General features: G+C 38.2%; 1 protein-coding gene and 1 non-coding gene across 4 annotated transcripts; both read right to left on the reverse strand.

Annotated features, from left to right (window-relative positions):
* Positions 1 to 5,309: 5,309 nt before the first annotated feature.
* Positions 5,310 to 5,381, reverse strand: TRNAW-CCA (transfer RNA tryptophan (anticodon CCA)). The gene has a single exon. It is a non-coding gene; the product is annotated as a tRNA-Trp (tRNA).
* Positions 5,382 to 5,906: 525 nt separating this feature from the next.
* Positions 5,907 to 9,769, reverse strand: LOC137731829 (GDP-mannose transporter GONST3-like). 3 transcript variants are annotated; one of them, XM_068471062.2, is made up of 6 exons: positions 9,415 to 9,769; positions 9,081 to 9,209; positions 8,866 to 8,905; positions 7,983 to 8,058; positions 7,666 to 7,866; positions 5,907 to 7,558 (listed from the first exon to the last, which is right to left on the reverse strand). In XM_068471062.2, the coding sequence occupies exons 1-6, from the start codon at positions 9,422 to 9,424 to the stop codon at positions 6,455 to 6,457; spliced, it is 1,560 nt and encodes a 519-aa protein (XP_068327163.1). In that variant the 5' UTR covers positions 9,425 to 9,769; the 3' UTR covers positions 5,907 to 6,454. The 3 variants fall into 3 exon arrangements, with proteins under 3 accessions (XP_068327163.1, XP_088544208.1, XP_068327164.1); XM_088688082.1 differs by having other exon boundaries at positions 8,866 to 8,900; positions 9,415 to 9,553; XM_068471063.2 differs by lacking the exons at positions 8,866 to 8,905; positions 9,081 to 9,209 and having other exon boundaries at positions 9,415 to 9,717.
* Between the last annotated feature and the right edge of the window lie 8,310 nt (positions 9,770 to 18,079).

Raw genomic sequence — 18,079 nt, forward strand, 5'->3', positions numbered from 1 at the left:
GGACGAATTTGAAGGCCTTATTTTCACTTTGGACATAAAACAAAGGGCCTAGCCCATTCTCTCTTATTCTATCCCTTATAGCCATGCAAAGAACCATCCATTCCATCAAAAACAATCCATCAATTCACATGCAAAACCACCATTAACATACATGCACCCAAACAAAGCCAACCTAGCTAACCCTACATGCATTATTTATTAGCATCTTTACAAGACATTATCATTGCATAACATTCCACTTCCACCTCTTTCCAACCTAATTCACATGCATATCAACCCTACATACATTAATTAGTCATTCTTTTCATATTACACTCAAATGCATTCACATGCATTTCAAGAAGCAAAACAACATTGTGCCGTGAGCTTCCCTTGCATTTTCAGCTTTCCTCCTTGCATTCACATGCATAACCAACCTAGTGTCACTCCCATTCATTCCCTTTAATTATTTAGCCATTATCATACATTTATTCTCCCATAAACAACCCAACAATGCCGTGAGTTCCCACTCCCATTTCCAACTTTCCATAACTTTTCCTAGTTGTTTTATTACATACATTCCCCCTTCATTATTCCAAACACATGCACCCATAATCATTCATCCCCTCCTAGCTGCAATATTCCCTCTTTTGTTCCCCCATTTCACCTATAAATAAGCATCCAACACTCCTCAAAATTCATTCACTCTTCCATACACATTTTCAGTTACAAACACTTCCATTTTCTGTGCAGTTTTTCTCCTTCATTGCAGCCACTATCCAACCACTTCCCATCCCTCCAAAACACTTCACATAATCCCCAAAGCTCACCTTAGACCTTGTGCTACAACAACGAGGAAGAAAAGAGTGCTTAAACGTTCATACAATTCAAGTTTGAGTTGTTGGAATGTTTAGGTGTTTCTTTGATTTCAAAGTTTAAATTTAATTCTCTTTGTTTTGTACGTATGAGAAGGGAAGAGAAGAGTGCCTAAACGTTCATACAATTCACGTTTGAGTTGTTGGAATGTTTAGGTGTTTCTTTGATTAAAAAGTTATGAGGAACTAAACCCCCTTTAGCTAGGGGGTGATTCGAAACTATGTTTATATTTGCATTTTGAATTGATTAAGTTTGGTTGGAATTTCATAAGTTGTGGATTCAATTCGTTTAACTGTTTGATTGATAACTTATTTATGTATGTTCATTGAGATTGCAAGCTTAATTTTCATGCATAAATATGACGCTAGAATATAAGTGAATTTCACCTAATCGTTATGAACTTATATTCACAAGTAGTAGAGGTTGCTTATAAACAATCGCGTTAAACGAATTCTTGGCATAAGTTTCATGCGTATTCCATAGTAACGAATGCCTCGTCGATGTTTATGATTTCCGTTGAACTTAATGATCTTGGTTAAATGTCTCTATCATGCGTATTCCATAGTTAGGGACTTTGATTAAGAATAATTTGGTTGTAATGCGTATTCCATTCAATCCAACGAATTTAGGGAAATCTGAAAGTTAATCTAAGCGGATCTAATTAACTTGGAGCATTGAGTTTCACAACTTATCGAAAGACCAACTGAGAATCAATTTTGTTTGCAAGTGTAACATGTGTGGAGAAGAACCCCTTGGCTATTCCATCATCCATATTTTTATCACATTCATATTTACATTTTGCCTTTAATTATATTCTGTCTTTTTAATTTAATATCGTCCAACCACAATTCCCCCCCTATTTTGTTAAGTCTTAATCATTCGTATTTGTTTTATTTTTGTATCTTTAAGCTTTTGGAGTCATAAACAATTGCAAATTCGTCTAAATCAAGTTCTAGCTTCTATTTGAGTCAATTTGATTGTTTTAGACAATTTGAGTTTTTCAAAGCCATTCTGAGTCATAGTAGTCTTGTTAAGAGTATTTTAATTTAGTTTTTATGTTTTTAAGTCAATTTAGAAGGTTTTAGCAAGCCCTCCTAATCCCCGGTCTAGAACGATCCCTCACTTATCCATTCTACTACAATTGTCAAACGAGGGTTTAATTTGAGTGTCAAGTAATTCTCGCATCAGCGTCAGGTAACTTCGTTACTATTTAATGAAATATTCCGTCAATTCTGATGGAATATTCCTAACGTCCGGCAGTCTCTGTCAGGTGTGTGGCCTGCGCGTGTGGCCGTGGGCTAAGCGGCGCATGAGGGCGCATCCGGCCTTCGGGCGGCAAGTGCTTGACATGTACAAGTCCGTGACTTCGTGTAGATCATTTTTGTATATTCAAAACTTCCGTTTGAGCAATGTATGAGAGATTTACCTTATCACATCCCGGCCTAGGCCCTCACCACATCCCAGGCTCGACTCCACTGTAGCACGATATTGTCCGCTTTGGGCCCCAACCACGCCCTCATTGTTTTGTTTCTGGGAACTCACACAAGAACTTCCCAGTGGGTCACCCATCTTGGGAATGCTCTTGCCCGAACTCGCTTAACTTCGGAGTTCTTATGGAACCCAAAGCCAGTGAGCTCCCAAAAGGCCTCGTGCTAGGTAGAGATGGGAATATACATATAAAGCTTACAAGATCCACTCCCCTGGGCGATGTGGGATGTTACAATCCACCCCCCTTAGGGGCCCGACGTCCTCGTCGGCACACTTCCGGCCAGGTATTGACTTTGATACCAAATTATCACATCTCGGCCCGTGCCCCCACCACATCTTGGGCTCGACTCCACCATAGCACGATATTGTCCACTTTGGGCCCTGACCACACCTTCACGGTTTTGTTTCTGGAAACTTACACAAGAACTTCCTAGTGGGTCACACATCCTAGGAATGCTCTTGCCCAAACTCGCTTAACTTCGAAGTTCCTACGGAACCCGAAGCCAGTGAGCTCCCAAAAGGCCTCGTGTTAGGTAGAGATGAGAATATACATGTAAGGCTTACAGGATCCACTCCTCTGGGCGATGTGGGATGTTACTTACCTAGCTTTTTTGAATATGTCCTATTTAATTTATTAGTTTAGTTATTTCACATATAGGTGAAAATTATCTCGAGAACGTACGAGGTCAAGCGAGGCTAGGAGGCTACGATCCAACCACGTACCAATGAGTGGGCATTTTGTTTTCGTATATATATATATATATAAACCTTATAGTTTCCACAAATGCTTTTGAATTGATTTATGCATATCATGCCACTGTTGTTTTTAGATTGATATTACGCCTATTATGCCATGATTAAAGATGCTATAAGAAATGTTATAATGCTATGGAACACTAAAACAATCATACGAGATGCACAGGTAAGTTTACATTGTTAACTAGAATTATTGAATGGTTATGGCATGTTTATATTTATGTAGTCTTCTCATCATTGCTACAACCTGATGTTAGTGCTCGCCCAGGGCCAGTGCTAGTCTTTCACGTGTATGTTCACCTATGCACCGCACACTCGCCTTGGATCCAAGTAGGTGTCGGTCCTGTCGTACAAGTTGTATTAGGCAACTCCGACTCATAGTGACCACGATTATCGCTAGTCTTCACGTGATTATAGCACTAGAGCGTACTTATACATTATGCCACAGTCATGTTCATGTTAGAAACTATTTGCATGAACTCGTGTGCTAGTGTAGATTGATGAGCAACATGTTTTCATTATGCTATTGTTGAGATATCGTAGTTTGGCGCATTTCTGTCATCATTGTTAATTACAGTTGTTTTCATACTTATACGTAGTATGATTTTCTAAAAACTATACATGATTTACAGCGAGGGGTTAGTATGTTCGGAAAATAGATGTGTTTTATAAACCTTTGCTTTTGTGCCCACTCACCCTTTTGTTTTTCGCCCCTCCAGGTCTTAGACAGCCGAATTCTCTAAGGCATACAAGAAACTCCAGCGAATTCTGACATATCTAAATAAATGTAGGGACCCTGTCTTGGTTGTGTATTAAGCACTATAATTAGTTCCGATTGCACTCTTTTGTTGCCTAGGCTTTGAATATTTGTATTCTATGGATTATACCCACTACTGCGCACCCACTTTATTAGTTTAAATAAGTTCTAGTTTCAATTTTATTTTTTTTCACATTTTTACATCACCTACACCTTTGGTTATGTCACTTTCAGGTGACGGCCAACATGCCTCGACTTCAGTCGGGGTGTGTCATTGTAGTCTCAATCCTTATTCACCAATCTACAAAGAACAAAGAAAATGAAAAGGTGAAAAATCAAAACTGGATTTTGGGGATTTTCCCTAGCTCTCTAGATGCCCAATCTCTTTTAACAACACACAATAATCTGTCGACGGACTCTATCTTTATATTTTAGTTTGAGTGGCTTGCATTGTATGGCTAATTATTTCTCACACTATCTAATCAAATGAAGGGGAAAGAGTTTTAGTTTGAAAGATGGTCCTAAATCAACACACACAATCACCAGGCATTGTGTAAGATAATCACCTTTCTAAATTAATGACAAAAAAAAAAAAAAAAAAAACAACCCCAAAATTAGACCCTTGTTTTTTAAATTGGGAAGATGGCAATGAAGGCGGCATAGGTGGAGGAGAGAGAAGATGCAAAGGATTGCATGCTTGGAGGAGAGACAACAGATGCAGCGTACAAGGATTTCTCTCAAATGGTGTGGTAGCAGCGCCAACTAAGTAACTGTCTGCGCATATAAATGGTGGTGGTGGTGTGGGGGGGGGGGGGGGGGTGAGAGATGGGGATGAGATTTGTGAACTACCAAAGCAGAACGTGGATGAAGTAGAAGGACGATCATGGTGAAGCGCGATCTCGTTATGATCATAGGGTGTTGAGGTGAGAAGTGTTAACTGCCAAAACACGTTGGTGAATGAATATTTGTGTTGGACTCAAATACCCTTAGGAATATAATAATTGTTTTTTTTTTTTACAAGGTTGTGTTTTTTTTGTTTTATGGGTTTTTTAGTTCAAAAATGTATGATGAAGTCTTGAGACATGAAACTTGACTTCTGGTTTTCTCATATTAGAGATTAGAGATGTTTGGACTCAAATACCCTTAGGAATATAATTCTTCTTGTTTTTTTTCACAAAGCTGTGTTTTTTTTGTTTGAGGAGTTTTTTAGTCCAAAACTTTTTGGTACCAAACTTGACTTCTAACTTTCTAATATTGGAGATAAAGATTAGTAAAGATATATTTACGTAGAATTATCGTATAAGTTTGCATAACACAGAAGACTATCAATAAAACAAGATCAACAAAGTGATTAAAATCAACAATATACAAATCTCAATACTACTACTTGGTTCGAAGTTCCAATTAGCTGGACAAAAAGGTGCAGGGGCAAAATGAAAAACACTAAAAAAACTGAACCTGACGTGAATCGAACACGCAACCTTCTGATCTGGAGTCAGACGCGCTACCATTGCGCCACAGATCCATACATGCGTACTGCCTACCTTAACCACACATATTCAAAGTTAAAAGTCTAGTAAGCCTTCATCTTTTACTTTTTGTTTTTACTATTGGAACAACGGTTTGATTTTTCCCATTTGCTCATTCCCGCCCACTTCAGTTCTTCCATTCCAAAATTTTTATTTACCCATTTATATAATACAAACAAACAACTAACCCCCAACTCAAGAACCACCCACCACCCACCTAATGGGAAAGATTTTCTTATATCGCCATTTCACCACATGGGTAATCATTTATTAAATAGTTAACTTACTTTTTATACATATGACGATCATTTATTAGACAATGATATTACTAGAACAAAACATTAATTGCATGCCCTTCACCTAATGAGATAACTTACCAAGATCCACAAGTTTTATGGATATGGTAGTTCAACTAATTTGCGACAATAACAATTTGCTAATCCTATATAGGAAGATTTGAAATGTGACCATGAATTCGGAGTAAAATGCTCATCTACTAGAACTAGAACAGCAACCAAAAATGTAAACAATAACATATTCTGAAATATAACAAACAAATTCCCTCTCAATTACAAATTGGCAAATTTTGCCAACTTCATACTAAAACTTTTACACATAATTAAAGAAAATTAAAAACCAACACTATCACCCGTAATGCCTACAAGTACACGGTTAAAAATACGGTATTTCTATTGAGACTATCTGATGAATACAAGTTTACAAAAGAAAAGAATGCAAAATTTCGTCTGACTGCGTGTTCCCAAGGTGAATAAATGTAGCAGAATCGACTTCAGAACAAAAATTTTCAGTACACAAGTTTCCGGCCAACAAATAATTCAATTTTCCAAGTTGTCAGGCCCAATACTTATCTTTATCCACATATCCATCACAGGCATTCTGTGAAACTCGAAAGTTGCGTCATCTCCATGAGAAGTTGCCACTGGGGGAGACTTACTAACCAATAATTTGGACTGGAGAAAATTAAAACCCAGAAGCAGCAAAGTATATAACAATATTACCTTGAAAATTCCCTCTCCTAGTTTTCCCCGTCGAGATTCAACGTTCCATCTCATTGCTCTAAGCTGGTGTTCATCTCAACTAACTTTTGTTGTTCTTCCTCCATCTCTTGTGCTTTTACCTGATTCACAACCTTAGGCTTGTTGCTTGTAGATTGCTGATACATAACACCGCCTAGCATACATATTAACAGCCCCACTGTACCAACAATGGTTGAATGCTTGTCCCAAATAATCAGATTAATCACAACAGTCAATAGCTTGTTCACTATACCAAGAACAGTAAATCCAGTTGCAGAAATTGCCCTTCGGCAAGAAAATCCAAAGAAAGAGATAGATAAACCAAATAAACAAGATAACCCCACTGGCAAAAGCACATTAAAAGAATACCAATCTGATTCATCAGTGATTTCATGCTTAATCTTCTTCAATTCTCCCATTACTAGTAGTTCAATTGGAAACAGTAGAAGAGCCTCGAGATTGTTATAGAGTACAAGACCCCATGTATTTAAGCCGATGGTCATTACCACATGCTTTATGTAGACAAAATCTATCGACATGCTTACCAAGTAAGCTAGAGCCCAACTATAAGCCGTGACTGTGAACTGGTAATCTGTAAGCACATAAATCACACTTCCCCCAAAAATTGTGGCAAGTGAGGCCCATGTCCTAATTGATGGCCATGGCTGGTGCAAGAAGAGAGTCTCTCCTATAGCAACAAAGATTGGAACAACTGAACGAAAGACAATGAAAGTGTCGACATTGGCATGAAGAAGGAGCTCACTGTTGGTGAAGAGAGAGAGGTAGAATATAATTGCTGCAGGTAGGAAGCGCCACATGGTAAGAAGGTCAAGCGAATCATGTTCTAGCAACTTAAGCCAGCCACATACAAGGACCCCCATAGCACTTGTAAAATACTGTAAAGCAGTTAGTGCCCCAGGATAAGGAAATTTTACGACAGCCCATTTGTTGATAATGGAAAGCAATGAGGCAGATAAGCAGTAACCAGCAGCTATACCATAGACTGAGATTTGTTGGAGTATGACACCATACCAGTTTGGTTGGATATTACCAAAGAGAGTTGGGTCACTTGAACCACCCTGGGCCTGATGGCCCTGACCAACTTGAGGATTCTCCACACCATTTCTATTAGACATCTATCGTAGGATAAAAACATCTTTGTAAGTCCACACCATTATTTCATTTATATTTTTGCAAAATTCAGAAACAAATGCTTAACATAAACATCAGGCAAGAATAGCACCTTTCTCATGGACACTTCAGTTTCATCCATCTTGCTGGATTCACCAAGGACCTCCACTTGTTCAAGCAACTTCTTTAACTTTTCCTCCAGAACAAACAAATGTTCAGACTTTTCACTTGACAGTGGATGTGGTAGAGCAGGTTCCACCTCCTGATGACGGCGTTCTCGCTCACGCCTTACTCTTCTATCCAAATCCATAACCTGTAATGCAAGTAGATATGACAAAGAAATACAGGTGAATATTTTATTTTCATTGAGCATAAATATAGGTGAATAATTCTAGATCATCAAGCCCAATGGAAAGATGTGCAACTTACCAACATCTCACAAAACTGAGCAAGTTCGGCTTCAAACTTGGGAACATATGCATCATGCTGTGGTGACTTCTCAAAACTACAATCACAAAATAAAAAGACACACTTAGAAATAAAATACAAAAAAATAATCAGTCCAATAGCAAGTAGAAAAAGGGTGAGGGGAACCACAAGAGCCTTGAAGGGAAATAAAAGGCAGCAGCTGATGGATTTATGATGAAAAGGCAGACAGTAAGCTCGTAAATTTCTGATAAAATGGAACAAAGCATATGTAATGACCTCAGATGATGATCTGATTTTGAAATCTAAACTTCAAGTTTCAACAAAACAATCAAAATACTCTCATAAAAGCTTAGTGAAAGCAATTGTATACCATTTTCCAGATGGTTAAAAATTTATTCTTCAACATTTTCACGTAACAAAAATGAAATAAAAAAGAAGCTCGCAAAAGGCTTCAAGCTCCAGGAACAGAAACCCTTGATAAAATAATAAAGAAAGACAGTAGTAGATATTGGGATGTGAAACATCAGCAAGCAACTATTTTAGTAAGCTAACTTGCTGAAATGGAATGGATACATTTCTATTCCCTTATAGGCAATCAACTATTCTATAAAAAATACCGATAACTTATAGCAGCAGCTTAGAATACCATGGTTGAAGTATTGCGATATTGAATTTTCATTCCACATGTATGAATCTGTTAATTATGCATAAAATAGAGCTTTTGTAGCGAAACCAGTACAACAAATTAACTTAGGATGGAAAAAGAAAACACAATTCCTTTAATTGCATTGGATCTAGATGTACAAAGTACGGCAACATGAAAACCTCAAGAAACATTTCCCTCAAAAAGATCCTAATCTAGAAAAAATGTCCAGTTAGTCACCTTTCTTTCAACTTTGGGTCATGTATTTGAGGGCACTGTCCTGATTCATAAACAAAAGATTTGCTGTTAGTGATGTGTTATACTCTCCCAACATCCGAAAAGCAAATGGTTTGGGAATCGAATCGTGATTCAAACATTTCTTGCTTGCTCTTTCTCATCAACCAAATAGACTGTTAAACAGGTGTAATTCAATATGAAATTTAAAAGCAATGCACCTAGATCGCTTCGAGTATTGGCGAAGAGATCGAACGGGCAAAAACAAACCAAGTAGTGCCCGCAGACCTCCTTATCATCCCAAGTAATTTCCCTCCCCCTCTTTCTCTCTTCCTCCATCAAATTACGAGCTGGAAATTGGAATTCATCAACAGAATTAAAAAAATACACACACACACATTACACACATAAACACATTACAGCAGGAGTAAGCAAAAAATTAATCCAATTAGAACCACTAAATATTACCAAAGTATAATATCTAAAATGCACGAAGAAGCAAAAGAAAATGAGTATGTAGAAAAACAACAATTAGTTAGGGTTTATGTGAGATACCTGTGCCCATAAGTTCGTGTAGCAGAGAAGGAAATTCAAAGGGTTTGAATTTGAAAGAAAAATAAAAACAAACAATTAATTTGAGTTGGAGAATAGGAAATTGAGATTAGGGTTTATAGGAAATGCACAAGTGAGGAATGAACAGCTCCCATGGCTTTTGGGCCCTCTAGGCTCTAGGCTTTAGGTTTGATTTTGAATCTCAAGGAGTAGATTTATGATTGGGAATCTGAGGGAGAACGGGACAGCGACGGTAGTGGTATACATTCCTCATTCTTTGCTAACTTTGATTCAAGGTCATTTTTCGGACAATTACTACTAATTTCCAATTTTTTTTTTAGGGTAAATTTGCTTCTTTGGTCTCTATACTATTTTTCTCCACCTATGCAATCGTGTTCGAATCTTTTCCCTTTACTTTAAAATAGTAAAGTAAAATTATTTTTAAATGTTGAATTATTCTTGTCGGTAAGACATTTCTTCTTAACATACTACGTTATGAGTTCAAACTTTTCTTTCTTTTTAATGTATAATTAATATAGAGTATTGTTCATGCAGGTCTCCAGACCACTTTTCTTTCCTTTTAATGTGTAATTAATATATAGTATCGTTAACGCAGGTCTCCAGACCTGGTCCTTGTCCCACTCTTGCCATGACATCATTGTGAAGGAAGACCCTTTGACTGTGAACTAGATCCTCGTTGGATGAAGAAGACCCATGGCACGTGATAAACCACTTCTTTAGGATGCTCAACCGAGACAACCAAACAAGAGCGCTCTAAGTAGACCACCGGACTAAGGTACTCTAATAAGACCACCAGATCAGGATGTTTTACCAATACAACCATACAAGAGTGCTCTAACCAAAAGTACAAAAAAAAAGGTTGATCCTATATACGAGGATTTGAGGGTGTTGACCCTAGAAATTACAATGCATATGTGACAAGCAAGCCAAGTAATTATGAGCTAACTACATTCTTCTTGTGAATGCAGGTGTGCCAACTCGCAATCGAGCTCAGACAGGCGAATAGAATAGATGTGGTGGTGGTGTTAAATATGCTACTGACTTATGCACCTGAGCAATTACGATCGAGGAAGGAACACATCCCTCGACCTTGGTTTCGAGAACCTAAAGATGAGATTACTATATCACTACGAAATTCAATAATTGTTCGGGTTTCATTATGCTGAACACGAGGTAACCTGGTAACACCTTGCTTCACCAAGAAGCAAATGAGATGACCTTTTTAGGCGAAATAATTGGAAACTCTTCGCCCATCAAGACTTGGATGGATAACCAACCAACCAGAAGCAGTGTTTTTCACTTATCCAAACTAAAGATGTTTGATTCTACAACTTCATTGTTGTTAATCCAAATCAAAGAAGTCACCGGTGGCCAGCACAGAGTTGTTCACTTGTTCGAGAATTGAAGATGTGTTGACGGGAAGGTTAGGATAGTTAGTGTTTTGCTCAAGAGCGTGAGAAAGGTTCCATGTAGTGCGAGGTTTTTGACATGGAGCGTTTGAGTTGTTTGTTGAGTTGAATGGGGCTTTTAATGTTGCAGAGCATCCTTTATTTATAGGCGAGGCTTCCATGATAAACAAGCATGTGGAGGCAGGGTCTTGATGGGACTGTGTTTGCTCAACGTTTACTTGAATATTCTTTTTATCCTTTCTTAACCAAAACTTCATCTACATTCATTTTTGACCTCTTTGATTCCAACTAGGATTATGAACCTAATCACCTTATGAGATTCATTCATCTTTATCCAACCACGTAGCCACTCTAATCCTTAGGATGATCCCTATTTATTCACAGCTTAGTCTGATTCTTGGCAATTTCGATTTGTGTAGGATTCGATTGAGCCACCGCATACTTAATCTTTTCACAGTCCTACCTCCATGAGGACTCGGTCGTACTGATCCTTTTCTTCGGCTAAAAGCCCATTAGCATGAAGGATATTTTCAGGACTAAGAACCATGGTCTTTGAGTCAACCCATATCGGCCCAAGCTGTAATTTTAGGCTTAAACAGAGGGGTTGCCATTTAGAAAAAAAGAATGACCTGCACTCGTTTCTTTGTGTTTCAAAGTGAAGATGACTAAAAAAAATATAGAAAGTTGGATGATATTTTTTAAGTAAATGTCCAAAATAATCAAGAACACATGTCATGTGCACAACACATGACCTATTTTGGATGAAAGATTAACGGACTTTGGGTGAGATGTCAAATTAATGATTTTAGAAAGTTGGTATGACAAATCCCCTAAAATTTTAGTTCATATGGCAAATTGAAAAAATGTGTGAAAGTTCATATAACATTTCAAATATTCTCTTGCAAATATGACACGTGTAGGATTAAGAACCATTAGGCAAGGTTTTACATGAAATTTTAGTCCACGTGAAACCTTATATTGAATCTTAATTATTAATCAAATATGATTTCAGGTTACATGTGTTGATTCGTGAGCAACTCTCCAAATTTATGATTGGATTTTTGTTGAAGCGACAACTTTTATCTTGTAATCATTTTTCAGATATAATCTTTGAGTTATGTATCGGTTCATAATCAACTTTTCATATCTTTGACTAAATTTTTATTAAGGTGACATCTCTTATCTTCAACTTCGCATGTCAATAAATGGTGTGTATTGAGTTCCACATATCACAACTTCATCCCATTCCGTTAAAATTTCTATAATCCCCAGTAATTTGTCAACTAATTCTGCAATGGATAACCACTCATGTTCAAGTTTCGACGTGAAATTTGAATAGGAGGAGCGGAGTTTTGCATTGGAGGTGGTTGCCTAAGAATCTCCAAACCCATGTGAGAGCTATTCCCTAGATATCTGATTCCCATATAAAAACTCAGTTCAAGGGGCATGCCTTTGGTTTCCGGAGCCTTCAAGAAGACGAAAACAAGGGAAATGACACAAATCATAGCGTAAACTCCAAAAGCACCGGCTAGACCTATTGAATCAAGCATCACATGTAGCGTGTAGGTGACAAATTGTCCCCAGTCCAGTACACCAAGGCGCAGATGGCAATGCACATGCCACGCACCCTTGTGGGAAATATTTCAGAGTAGAGGATATTTGGAATTGGCCCATAGGCCATGACAAAGACGCAGAAATAAGCCACAACACAGGGTTGATGGTGCTGCATGAAGAACTCAACCCAAGGTCAAAACGTTGGTAATGACGAGCAACACTATCAACACTGGAATCGTAGTCTGCAACAAGGAATGCAGCAGTTAAGGTTTAAACTCTACACCTGTTCCTTGTCAGTTATGCCAATTTATAAGCAATTTAGTTAACAAAGAAAAGAAAAACTAAAATTAGAAAACAATCATGGGCGATGGACCAAAATTCAGTAAACATATCTCCGAATTTATCACCAATGATCTCCACTAGTTTCTTTTTTGTACCATTTTAATTTTGCATCTTAGTCGTATCAAACATTTCATCAATCTAATAAAACGAAAAGCATTGTCAAACAAAGAACATAATTTAGTGACTCTTTCAATATTATCTACGATTGAATGATACAAAAATTGAATAACTGAGATTAAAAATATAACATCTAAATAGGTATGGAAATTAAACCAACAAACGTTCAATTTCATCCTCATAGTCCTTTGGCAAGCGCACAAATTGCAAACATCACCACTCTATGTTTGAACAACAATTGGTCCTATAGATGAGTGATAGGATTTTTACCGCCTAGACAAATAGGGTTAAAATCACATAAAATACTTTCAAGAGTACAAGGATGTTGTAGTATAGATTCTCATGCAAGGTCGTTCTCCACAAGGACTATTTCAATAATTTATGTAAAAACAATTCCTAATTAATTACTTAAAACTAAAAATTGAGAAAGGGGATTTTAAAATTGGGTAATATTAAAAACAAATTTTAATTAAAAACAAATAGTAAATTCTCCCAAAACTAATACGATAAAAGAAAAGAGTTTTAAATACCAATTCGTTTTATGTATTTTTACCAATTACTTATGATCTACAAATGCCACTTTGAAGGTTATGTTTTCCTAATATATATTCTACTTGGAACCTCCAACATAGAACGTATATCTAACATGCAATCCGTCTGGACGTTTGGATCAAATATGAACATGAGAGACTCATTATGTTTTATGAAAACCATTTGAAAAACCATGCAACCCTTAAGACATGATGTTCATCTTAAGTGAAATTACAATTATTAACCACAATAAGTCAGCATTAATTTCAAGGAACATTTCGACCAAATTTGCATCAAATTACTTTTCTAAATATCCTAATGGTGATCAAGCATTAAGACAACTAAACAGTTTAAAACGGTGATCAATAATTCAAAGCATGCATGCAATCAATCATAAGCAATTAAATACAAATTACATATTCATGCTAAGGCTCAAGGCTTTGCCTTAGCAAAACAAATTAGTTATGCATATTCATAATTAAAATCATAGAAAATATTATTATGAAGAAAAAGAATGAAAATACCTTAAAGTAAAAGTCTGAAAATCTTCAAGCACTATTACAAAATCATTTATTAGTGTCGCTATGATAACCGACAAGAAATGTGTATTATTGTTGGATATTAAGCAAAATCTAACAGAAAATGGATGCAGTGGCGGATATAATAAGCGACAAATTTTCCAGCGTCAGAAAATGAATTTTTCGACAGAAAATACTTTAAAACCGACAGAAATTGTGTCAGATAGAACAGCCAGAAATTGTGTCGGATATAAACAATAGAGAATAAATTAAAACCGATGGAAAATAAATTAATAATCAATAAATAAGAGCATTCTCTGTCGGATAAAACCTACAGAAAATATATAAAACCGACAGAACTTATGTCGTCTGTAACCGATAAGGAATATATTAATAATAAGTAAGACCATTCTCTGTCGGATAAAATCGACTGAAAATATATTAATAATAAAAAAAATATGAAAAGGGCATGAGAGCATTCTCCCTTCTCCTTCTCGTTCTCATTGAGCATTCTTACCCAACATGCTTGAACCAGATTTTGCAGCTAATGAGCAAACCAGATTGAGCTAATAAGGTACACCATATTCTTCAATTCTTCAAGACAGAAGATACTCATGAGAGATTAAGACATCAGCAACATTCAACATTAGCAGTATCTTTTCCCTCTTAACACTTCTACAACTAAAAAATAAAGAGAAAAAATGGCGCACTCGGCCAACATGCTTGAGCCAGATTCCGCATCATCTGTGTCGGCATCATCCTCTTCCTCAGCTTGAAAAAACACGGCACTCTCCTAAACACGATTACTGATTGTGAAAATAATTTTGGACTACTCGGATAAATCCCTAAATATCTATGAAATACCAATAAGATGGAGCCTTTATTGATATCTGCCAAAATATGAATTATTCATATCCAACAAAAACATAAATTAAATCATAGGTGGAAGCATGTGGAAGGACTTATAGCGCTGTAGACATCAAAATTTCGGTGAAATGAATGTTGACCAATAATTAAAATTCAACACTCACGTGTCACATAAATTTTACATGTAGCGTGTGACTCAACGAAAAATCGAAATAAATTGGAAAAGTCATCAAATAGGACACGTGTCAATACCTGGCAGAAATGATTTATTTCATTTGATTATTTAAATCCAAAAATCAAGTTTTGGAATTCTATAAATAGGAAGCCAAGGCATTCATTTTGGGAGAAGAAAAGAAGAAAAAAAAAAAAAGAAAGGAGGGAAGAAAGAAAGAGGGGAATTTACATCACACCAAAACCTTGAAGCCTTGAAACTCTAAAGCTCTCAAGCAAATCCCGAAGGATCAAGAAAACACTCTTCGTTCTTCGTCAAATCCTCCTTCAAGGTCAAGCCCCAACGGCCCTTGAAGAACTTCCACCAACTCAAGATCAAGCCCCGACGGCCCCTTGAAGAAAGTGTTCATCATCCGTTCATCCTAAGATCAAGCCCCAACGGCCCTTTGGATCAACAACCTCAACAAATTCACACATCCAATCATTCTTCAAGATTAAGCCCAAAAGCCCTTGAAGATCCGCTCATCCATCAACCTTCAAGATCAAGCCCAAAAGCCCTTGAAGAAATCCACACAACCATTATTCAAGATCAAGCCCCGACGGCCCTTGAAGAAAGTGTTCATCGTTCATCCTAAGATCAAGCCCCAACGGCCCTTTGGATCAACAAACTCAACAAATTCACACATCCAATCGTTCTTCAAGATTAAGCCCAAAAACCCTTGAAGATCCGCTCATCCATCAACCTTTAAGATCAAGCCCAAAAGCCCTCGAAGATCCGTTCATCAACTGTTCATCCCTAGATCAAGCCCCGACGGCCCTTTAGATCAACAGCTCATCCACAAACCTACACCCTACGAAGATAGAATCAGAGGATCAAATTACAAAGAGATTGTAACCCCAAAATCATTAAACACAAAAATATATTTTGTACACGGTATTCTTGTTTCTTGTTTTCAGGAACTTTTCGTGTTTACAAATTTGGCACGCCCAGTGGGACCATCTCTACCTCTCATCTCTGTCTCCGTTCAAGATATTCAAGCACAGTCCATGGCTTCAAACAAAGAACAAGTCATGACTATCGGCACTACCTCCATTGAAAAACAGCTGGTTCAGATGAAGGAAACAATTGCAAGGCTGATAAAGACTGCAGAGGAGAAAAACTTGCAAACCGCCGGACTCATCAACCGTCTGGAGGCGCAACATGGTGTCATAGTGAAACCAAGCTCTCTTCCAACTAAGAGGACCGAAGAAGGCTTCAACCCAAATGCCTACGAACTCATGTCAAAGGCTAGGCATGACTTTGCTTCCTCTTCAAATCTTGGAAAAAAGGTTTCAAACACCGTCAATGACAAAGATCGCGACCTCACCGAGACTCAAAAGAAGTTGAAGGAGCATGATTATGGAGTTGACAACAACAAAGCTAGACTTGGCTTCACACCAAATGCACCCGTGAAGATTTCAAGCAAAGTGAAGAAAGCTAGCGCTCAACACATCAGCGTGAGCATTGAACAAGACCAAGAAGAGCCTAAACCCTCCCCTCGGACGTCGGTCTTCAATAGGATGAGCCATTCAAGCTCCAGAACTTCAGTGCTTAATCGCATTGGTGGTCAAGACCGAACCTCTGTCTTCAAGAGGCTTAACGCGCCAACATCCCAAAGCTCTATTTTTGAAAGGTTGTTAAAGCCTAAGAAACAAAGCAACACAGCTATCTCTCCTCTGCGACGATCAACTTCAGAAAGATTTGAAGATAATGGTAAGCCTTTTGGAAAGAGGAAGACAACACCAAAGGAAGAAAAGCTCGATGGGTTAGGAGAAAAAGACGACGCTCGAAGCTTGATTCCTTCAAGGATGAAGCGCCAAGCAATCCTAGAGGTCGACACAAAAGGACCACTGAAGGTAAGGAGGCGCATCATCGTCCACACTGGCAAATCTTCATGCCAACAAACCCAAGAGAACGGCACTGAAGAGGAGATCCAAGATGTTTTCTACATCACGGTTCAAGAAGGTAAAGAAGACGAAAGCCCGAGGAAATACTCAGAGTCCCTACTCTCCGACGCTGATCCGAGCGGCAGTACAACCATGCAAGTCATGACCACTGGAGCAACTTCAATCGAGGAGCAGCTAGCTCGGATGAATGAAGCAATCGCAAAGCTCACACGGACTGTGGAAGAGAAGGACTTGCAGATTGCCGCACTTGTCAACCAACTAGATGCGCTGCCCGACGTGAAAGTCGACCCAGATGTTGGCCTATTAAAGAAAGAAGTCGACGAAGAAGAGGAGCCACCAGCGGAGAAAGTTGAAGAGAAGCCGAAGCTAGACCAAGCAACGACATTCATGGGATCTCTCTTTATCCAGCAGCTACAAGAGATGATCGCAAACACTATCAAGACACAGTACGAAGGAAGCTCGCATGACTCCGTACTGTACTCAAAGCTTTACTCCAAGAAGATTGATGCTTTGAAGATGCCAAGGGGTTATCAGCCCCCAAAATTCATGCAGTTCGATGGAAAAGGCAACCAGAAGCAACATGTCGCCCATTTCGTTGAAACTTGCAACAATGCTGGGACAGAGGGAGACTACCTCGTCAAACAGTTCGTGCGTTCGCTGAAAAGTAACGCTTTTGACTGGTACACTGACCTCGAACCTGAGTCTATCAACAGTTGGGACCAGCTAGAAAGGGAATTCCTCAACCGTTTCTACAGCACTCGTCGTACTGTAAGCATGCTAGAGCTGACCAGTACGAAACAGTGGAGAGATGAACCTGTCGTCGACTACATAAATAGATGGCGTTCATTAAGCCTGGATTGCAAAGATCGGCTTTCTGAAACCTCCGCCATTGAGATGTGTGTTCAAGGCATGCAGTGGGGACTACACTACATCCTTCAAGGCATCAAACCACGAACATTTGAGGAGTTAGCCACCCGCGCCCATGATATGGAGTTAAGCATCACCCGTTATGGGAAGAAAGAACAGATCGTCGACTACAAGAATGACAAAGTTTTGGGGCCAAAGGTGGATAAGGCTGCGTGGAAACCCACCAAGGAAGCAATGACGGTCAACACAACTCCAGTCAAAATCCATACACGAAGCAAGGCGATTCAAACCGAAGCTTTTCGTGATCAAGAGATATGTAAACGC

Source organism: Pyrus communis, chromosome 16 (assembly GCF_041283825.1).
Source record: "Pyrus communis isolate YQ-2024b chromosome 16, ASM4128382v1, whole genome shotgun sequence".
Taxonomy (NCBI): domain Eukaryota; kingdom Viridiplantae; phylum Streptophyta; class Magnoliopsida; order Rosales; family Rosaceae; genus Pyrus; species Pyrus communis.